Source organism: Candoia aspera, chromosome 1 (assembly GCF_035149785.1).
Source record: "Candoia aspera isolate rCanAsp1 chromosome 1, rCanAsp1.hap2, whole genome shotgun sequence".
NCBI lineage: Eukaryota > Metazoa > Chordata > Lepidosauria > Squamata > Boidae > Candoia > Candoia aspera.
In genome coordinates this window covers 251,452,628-251,461,606 of record NC_086153.1, presented here as the reverse complement: position 1 = coordinate 251,461,606, position 8,979 = coordinate 251,452,628, and the positions used below count along the sequence as shown (strand labels likewise).

General features: G+C 33.4%; 1 protein-coding gene across 5 annotated transcripts in view; it reads right to left on the bottom strand.

The window, feature by feature from the left end:
- Positions 1-231: 231 nt before the first annotated feature.
- The window catches only part of FAR1 (fatty acyl-CoA reductase 1), a 45,056-nt gene continuing 36,308 nt past the window's right edge, over positions 232-8,979 (bottom strand). For all 5 annotated transcript variants that reach the window (XM_063289505.1, XM_063289502.1, XM_063289504.1 and 2 more), the window contains exons 10-12: positions 5,312-5,441; positions 2,719-2,846; positions 232-1,978 (exon numbers count right to left, since the gene is read on the bottom strand). In XM_063289505.1, the coding sequence (XP_063145575.1) occupies positions 1,816-1,978; positions 2,719-2,846; positions 5,312-5,441 (421 nt within the window). In that variant the 3' untranslated portion in view covers positions 232-1,815. The remainder of the gene's footprint in view (positions 1,979-2,718; positions 2,847-5,311; positions 5,442-8,979) is intronic.

The following is an 8,979-nucleotide window of genomic DNA, read 5'->3' as shown; positions in this document are numbered from 1 at the left end:
AACCCTAACCCTCTAACTCTAACCCCAACCCTAACCCATTCAGTTGCCTCATCAACATTTATTACACATGTACCCACACGCACGTACACACACACCCTTGCACGTTAAGTTCCAGACATCTATTCCAATGTGCCCAACTGATATATAAATGGTCAGATCCAGCGAGGAAGAACTTAGGGAGAACTGTGACTGACAGATATAGGAAGGATGTTGCAAATAAATGGTAAAATGTTACATCATAAAAGTTCACAATTTATTGTATTCCACCATTGCAACAGCAGTCTCACACACTCTTTAAGGGTGTGGTCCTTGACCATGCAACATTTTGTATCCCTGTATTATATGCACATTTATGTTTTGTTTTAAAAAAACATATTTAACTATGAGAAAAATATTTAAATTTTAACAAGGAAGCTTTCTTTTTAAAAGTAGAAGCACAATTATATGGAAGAATTCAACAGTGGCATAATAGGCTTTGAATGTGGAATAGTAAGTGTAGGACACATATGTCTTGTGCATAATACTTGTATGATTCATTCACAATTTACTTAAGCATAATAATAAAGATATAGTAGAAGTTGATCAGATTATCCCATACTACACTAGAAATGTAATTATAGCAAATAAAAGCATCAAAGTTAGCACAGAATTGTATGCCACTGAGATTTAAAAAGCATGTTTTAAATATAGTATAATTCAAATCTAGATTTTATTGGGGACAGTTGCAAATGCATGTTCTCTACTAAACCAATTTAAACATATAGAAAAAGGTACTTGCCCCCATAGGAATTATTCAACAGTTCCCATTCTCTACATTTTTGTTTCAACTATTTTTACTGAAACTATTGAACTTATTCAGCATAAATATACTGACTCCACAGCTGTAAAAGAAACATTTGGTAATTCACTTCTAAATTATATGGGTACTACACAGAACAAATGTTCTTTCCTATTCAAATTTCAAGTTCCTGATCTGCAATGACAGTTTCTCTTGTCTGCACCTTAAGGGACAAATTCACTTCTTTCTTCGTTTTCTTTTTACACCCTGTTTTTTAGTCACAATTTAGAAAGCTTGGGGATAAAATACTGTGTATTAATAGCAGTTTTCTTCTTAAAAGAATTCTGCCTTTTTAGTTGGGTGGTGGACTTAAGAAATAGCTGAGCGAAACAGTGTTCAAGTAGATATTCTAATGCTTGTGTGTAGTTCTCAATGGTGGACAGTTAACCCATTTCCTATGGATTAATCTGGATCTGTAGGTGCACTTGTAACAACAGACCACCAGAAAAAAAATTCAATTTCTTTTAGTAATTTTTGTACAGTTAAGAGTCCCTGGAAGGAAAGATTAACAGAGTGCCCAGTTTAAATAATTTACAAGGACATATCTCTCAAAAGATTCACCAGAGAAGTCGACTGTGATTAAAAGTCTCAAATAAATTGCCACCTAAGAGAATAATTTGTTTACCTTATCTAAATGCACTTATTTGCAATAAAAATTAAGTTTACTATGTTAAGGCAGATTTTAATTGAATGCATTCCAGAACTGCAGTTACACTGGTCAATGGCCTAACATTTTCCTCATACAAAGATATTAAATCTGCTTGGATATTTTACCTACATATTTGCCTAATGATTGATCCAGATCAGCCATATAATCTTCACAGAAATACACAATTAAGCATCACATGAACTGTATTTCACAATCCAGATCTAATATTTCATGTTTTTACAAAAGACAAGGTGAGTAGGTATATTATACGGCTTTGTGCCATTAGACCACCAAATGCATAGATGTCCTAATGCTAGAAATGTCATCTCTAGTATCTCATAGTGCTGGATGCTCTGAAGTAAGACAGGAACTTGTAACATAGGCTAACAACAAAATACCAGATGTTTCTTGCCATTTGGGATCTTGCAATGAAAATTCGCCAGATAAGGATTACAAGTACTGTATTGAAGCCATACCGTATGTTCCTTAGCCTAGAGATGAATCAAAACAAGACAAAGAAAAAAACAGATGTGGAAACCATAACAAAACTGGCAAATAAGAATATAACAGCTTTAAGATGAAACAGAACATACTTTGTGTCATTTCTATTTCATCAGAAAGGAAATTCTTTACAGTACTGTATAAAAAATGGATTTTGTTATTGACATCACAACAGTCTAGTTCTATAAAATCTGCACATCAGTAAACTACATTGTTTTGCAGTAGAGATTTCCTTTCGTATCATAGAATTCTCCCATCATATGTAAAGACTCATGCAATTCATGTGCTCTACACTTGCAAGAATATAACCTTTTCCCATAGAGGGCACACACTAAGAATTACAAAATACCCTACATTTGAAAGAATGATATAAATTACATCTTTACTTTCCAGCTTCTCCCCAACAACTTAAGAAGTCATCAAGACTCCCATTTGTAGTCTTTGGGCAAAAGAGAAAGGCAACAAATGTTGGAGTCTTGGTGCAACTCACCTAAATTATTTTTCCACATCATGTTTAGCATTGTTTGAAATGATTATAATAGGAATATCAATTGAGGATCTGAATATTTGCAACAAATAAGTGCTGAAGTATTAACTAATAGAAGAGTTACAGTGGCCTGCCTTCATGCATTTTTCACACTCACAGGAAAATTACATCAACATTTTATGTTCAGAATGGTCAACATAAATATATATTAATTTACAGAATGAAGAAGTCAAATCCACATACTTATTTAAGTGTTTCCGAGCTGCTGGGAGGCCAGACATTTCTTCATTCAGTACATACTTCTTTGTTCCCATGCAGTAATTTTCCATATATTCTGCCCAATGTAACTGCCGAACATCAAAATTAAATGCCTGATGTAAAAATTAAACAAGCAAGGTATATTACAAATGAAATATAGCTTTCAACTCAAATCAAGAGTATAATGGGTGGAACTTTGTTTCTTAGTAAAAACAAACAAACAAAACACAACCCACCCACCACCCCAAGGACTAATTTAACTTGCACAAATGATCCATAATATTGACTTCAGAAATGAATTCAGACTCTTGGATCCCTTCTAATAATCACAAACAAAATTACATAAGAAGCATGTTGATACCAACTGTCTTTTAAGTAGGCAAGTTCTAGTGGAAACTAACCTATCTTAAGAATCTCCCCTACTTTGCAAATTTTCAAGAGAATACACTAAAGCCATCAAGATTTTAAAATCACCTTATTTCAAAATTAAAAATATTTTTTAAATTACCAGTTTTGAGCTCATTGTTACTATTGTGTAGTGGAACACCTATGAACTAACAGAACACTGACTGCTAAAGAATGTTATAAAACTTTTTGTTATATTTCATTCAGCTTTAGAAACTCAATCTGTAACTCAGATAAAACTTAGATAAAAAACAGCATCATGCATCTTAGAATACTCTTGGAGTTATTCAAAACAACAGCCATTTACAAATCAACTCAGGATCCTCTGGGTTTTTTTTAATAAATAAATATATATATATATATATATATATATATATATATATATATATATATAAAAATATAAAAATATATAAATATATAAATATATATATATATCCCAAATGGAAAAAAAAGGAAAAAAAAGCTGCATAGTATGCTATTATGAAAACATGGTAGATTGCCAGGCCACCTACTATGGAGGCCCTTTGTAATAAACAAGAGACCAAGGAGTTCATTCCAATATTCTATTGTTTCCTATAGTTGGAAAACTTGAAACTTTTCAAGCTTCATTCCACTGGAAAACAGCCAATTCAGAATGTTTTGACAGAATGCTTTGAGTTGGGCTGTTTTGTTCCAAGCTAAAAACAGCTCCTAATAAATATATGATATCAAGATCCAACTCTAATGACATTTTCATTGGCATCATGTATGGACAACAGACAGCCCCTTGAAATATAAACATTCTTTACCTAAAATAAATGTAAAATGCATCTGAATTTGGAACACTTATCTGTAGCACATTAGTTTTGCTTGATATGTTTCTTCTTCTGGAGTAAAGATTGATGGGATGCAAAACACTTGTATGTATCTTGATGATATACAATTTTTGATTGCTAAACATCCTAGAACAGGTTTCCTCAACCAGGGTTCCATGGAAACCTAGGGTTCTGTGAGAGGTCACTAGGGGTTCCCTGGGAGATCATGATTTATTTAAAAAAATATTTCAAATTTGGGCAACTTCACATTAAAGAGGTAAGTTTCATTCTTTATTTTTAGTTTAAAAACACTGTTAATGCATATATACAGGCCTACCCATGAAACAAATAGAATAATTTTGTAACTTCGGGCCTATCTTTGAGCCTGAATGTGCAGGGGTTCCCTGAGGCCTGAGAAATATTTCAAGGGTTCCTCCAGAGTCAAAAAGTTGGGAAAGGCTGTCCTAGAAGAACAGCTTCCTCATAACTGAAACAAATTGGACATGCTTCCTGTTTTCAAACTAAACCAGCTACAAACCTGGGACTCATTTTGAGAATGCCAAAATGTCCTCATTTTGGAGGACATCCAAACAACCTTTGCTCAGAAGAAAAAAAAAAGGGAGAGATCAAATAGTATTTTCCACCCAGCCCTTTAAAACAACACAATAAAAAGTCTCTTGTGTGAATACTGGTTCTATCACGCATTTGAGAGGTTAACAATTAATTCCTATAAATGTTTATTCAGAGTTCAATGGAATTATTTAACTATGTAACAGGGACCATAGCCTTAGTAATTATGTGGAGTTCTTGTATGTAAGCCCAATAACTCCAAAGTCGTTTCTCACTCTTCTTAATGAATACAGTTACAAAAAACATTATCAGCATGTACTGATACAATAAAATGCCAGATGGGTATATGCAGTTATTGCAATCCCCCCCAAACAAAAAAATAGGTTTTTATACGATCCAAATATCATTCTTAAGTAAATAAATCACTTTTGTATCAGGTCATCTTAATGTTAACACTTTAACATGTATGGGTTTATTTTTAAATCCAACCTTTTTTTGATCTATGGAGAGTATACTACTCTATGTAGTACAACTTTATCTAACCATAATGAAATTTAGCTGGGATTCCAATGCAGCATATACAAAGACCTATCTGTACTTAGTTGCACTTACTATGAAAATGAGCTTATTGTACACATCTGGCATTTTATTGTTGTTTCAGAAAAACTAAAGTAGAACAAAGCTAGGCACTATGGAAGGGGATCATGCTACAGCGTTATCTTTTCATTAGTTTCTTATGTTTTGTTCCTTCTGTGAAACGTCTTATGCATTATATTGTCAGCAAGCAAAGCAACACAAACTTAACTTGCCTTTTTGTCTTCAGGACTCAGCTGGCTCATAAGCATATTGACATTGTCTGTGTTCCAGTCCCAAGAATTACTTGTAAAGTACTCTAGTAACAGCATAGCTTTGTGAAGACGTGTTATTGTTTTCATCATCCTACAGCCCAGGGAAAGATGTTATTAAAGAACATCACACTCACACCTTAAATATGACTCAACTCCCAGAAGGAAGGTTCCTTCACAGGATCCTTTGGTTTGCCCATTACATCAAAAATTGAAGCAGAATTTTCAAAAATAGAGTATTTCTGCATAGCATGTTAAGTAAAATTTTGTGAAAAGGCTGAGGCCCTATTCTTAGATAGTATTATGAACAACAGAATCTGTGTATGAATCAGGGCTGTGCAGATCTGATAGGAACACTTAGCATTTATTGCAGCTCCTTTAAACCAGTGGCTTCTCCTAGGATCACACTACATTCCAAATCACCTTTCACCTTTTGAATATGAAGCTCTGCACAACCCTAATGTGTGTGTGTGTGTGTGTGTGTGTTCCTTGGGTGGATGGGGCAGAAGGTGAGAAACATTTATCTACAATATTTTGGTTTGATTAAAGCAAAGCCCTTGTCTGTGTAAGAAAATATTTTGAAAGCAAATGCATTTTTGGTGCATGCTTCAAAGGCCAATTCCTCTATAAACTAGTCGCCTACTATAATTCACAAATACTCCTTTAGAAATTAAAAAGGACATGGAAGAAATACTTCATTGTAAAACTATTTTCTTTTGAATACTGGTTATAAATGATGCTTTGCATCATGCTGGTTCAGATGTTTACTACTTAATATGCAGAAATATTCTATTCATGCTTATTGCCTAAGTCAGGCAACAGTATTTCATCTGAATACAGTGCATTCTATTAGTAGGATCAACTTGAAAAATAGCTTTAAAATACTAGTATTTTAATTAAATTTAATTAAAATTTGAATTCAGTAAACTCTGAATGAATTCCGCTGCATTTTGTTGTTGTTGCCGCTAAAACCGGCAATACAAACCCTAGAACCGTATTTGACAGCTATTTTGATCCTTACTCATTTCAAGACTGAACCTTATAATAGAAGGCACTGGTCACCAGGAAGATAGAATGGTGAAGGAAGAAGAGAAAAGTCAGCATCAAAAAAAAAAAAAAAAGGTTGCTTTTAGGAAGACATGTTTCTTTTATTCAATTATGGTCACTTGTTTATATTGAGGATAGCCAAACACAATTCTACTGAAAATAATAATAAAATTTGAAGTGCATTTATTAAAAGGAAGACATACATCTCAAATATGAATAACAAGCCTCTGAAAAGATAATTCAGAATAGTGAAACTGTATATCATAGTTTTCTAATTTTAAGATTTTTTTTCTCAATGGATCTTAACAGCTTCTGAGCTGTATTAAGAGAAATTGCACATCTCATCCAAGTTACGAAGAACTGAGAGCTCTTCTTCTCAAACACTTATAAGCACAACATCTAGTTCAACAGGACTTACTATAAACAAGAGTTCTTAATGATATAAAATTCATTAGACAAATATAACTGAGTTTATCAAAAGGGCACTAAGAGGCATTCTGGATTGTTTCTCAAAATAAGGCTGCCCTGGGATCTCAGGCTGTACTCCTCAGATATACATGACAGCATATTCCTGGAGAGCATTTCACTTTTTAACTCTGATCAAGACCCCTCTCTCAACACTGTCACAATTTATTTTTAGAGTTTAGTTTGGTTTCATTTTATTGTCTACTCATGGATTGTTGTGATTTTAGTTTTTGATATTCTATATAGTTTCTTGTATAGTTGATTTATTAAAGAACTTCTATTTTCTAAATATTATCACTCCAGGTGGAAGACCTTAAGGACTAGGTTAGGGACAGATTGTCAGAGAAAATCTATGCATGTGATTGCTGAAGGTCAACATCAATTTGATGGCACATAATCAATCCACACAAATTATGTAAACAGATAACCATATTTTTTATTTCTTCTTTTCCCATCTTATTTGTAAACTGCATCAGATGTACCCTATTTAGTTATATCTTTTATACAAAAGCTAGTGAAATTTTAGGTAAAACACATTCATCTGCATTTACGTTTTATGTCAATAAATGATCACATTAAAGTTGTTAAGTCATAATTGCCAGGCAATACCACAAGTGACTTAAGCCAAAAGGGCATTTCTGTTCATCGTTTACTCATGTAAAGCCCTTAAAATTAATATTTCTATTCTCTAAAAAAATATTCTAATAGGAAAATGATTTCCTACCTTTAGAACATTTTGTAGGTACCATTGTGTATGCTTAAGTATTACAATTTTCATGAACTGAAAACACTCACAAACAGCCTTTCTTCAAGAAATACTCCTCACAGAGCTTATCTGCTTATGAACCACTATACATTTGCATGAATGCTCCCCACGTTACAGATTACTTTTGGAATTATTAGTATCTGAGTTGTTATACTGTATTACTTTTGTCAAACTGATGAATTACATAATACAATTAGTCAACACAGAAAACATCAAGACCTGTCAAACCTATTCACAATCCTGCAAAAACTGAAAGTCACTGTAGAATAGAATATATTCAACATTTTACATCCCCAAAATGAAACACCTTTATTAAAGAACCAAATTTCTTAATCAGAAAAAAAATCCAGCATGACTGAATATATTGAGTTCTGCTAGTCTCACAAAGAACTCTAGAATCCGCTGGTGTTCCTTCACAAAGATTAAAGTTTGCAAACTAAAAAAGCAAGGTTTTCACAATGACATGTCATAATGTCATATCGTATTTAACACACGTAATATGTACTACCTTAGTTCCACCCCATTAAGACTATTGATGTCATGAGTAAGGATGGCGAGCAGGGGGCTCCCATCCAGACTGTCAAGCGCATGCGTAGCACTGAGGAATTGGGCAGCCATTCAAAGAGACACAGATCGGGACCGCCTTAACCTTTGGGTTTTATATGTCTGGGTTTTTCCCACGCTTCTTCAGTTTGTTAGGATTCCTGTTATGTACTAGCAATAAAGCATTAGTTCTTTGTCTCAGCGTGTTTCCTGGTTGTTAGGTCATCTGCAATTTGTTCCAAGTGTGGCCACATTTTGAAATCTCAGTTGATACAGGTTACTGCACCAAGGCTACAGACTGGAACTAGTTATAACATGTTATTCTTGGAGCTATTTCAAAGTGTTGGTTATGACTTACAAACCCTGTATGATTTGGGATCAGGTTATTTGAAACAAAATACTTTTCCTGTTTGAGCAGCTTAGGATTTAAAATAATTGGGAATTACTTTTATTTTGATCCTGCAGAATTGTTGGGAGAATAACAGGAAATATTCTCTGTGATTGCTCCCAACCTTTAAAACTCCCTGCCAAAGGTGAGACATGAGCCCTCTGTTGTCCTCAATACATTAAAGAAGTGGTTTTTTCGAGGATTTTTTTTCATATTTTTACTGCTGTATTATATTCTATTTTTAACTTGTTTTCATTTTTTAATTGTGTTACATTGTTTCCCATACTGTTATTATTAACTGCTCTATACTATGTTTGGCTAAAGGGTAGGACATAAATTATATAAAGAAAATAACTTTTTCTAATGCTATTTGCTATCTGGAGGCCTTTTGTTAAAGTGTAGCTTATAAATAAATATTTGTTT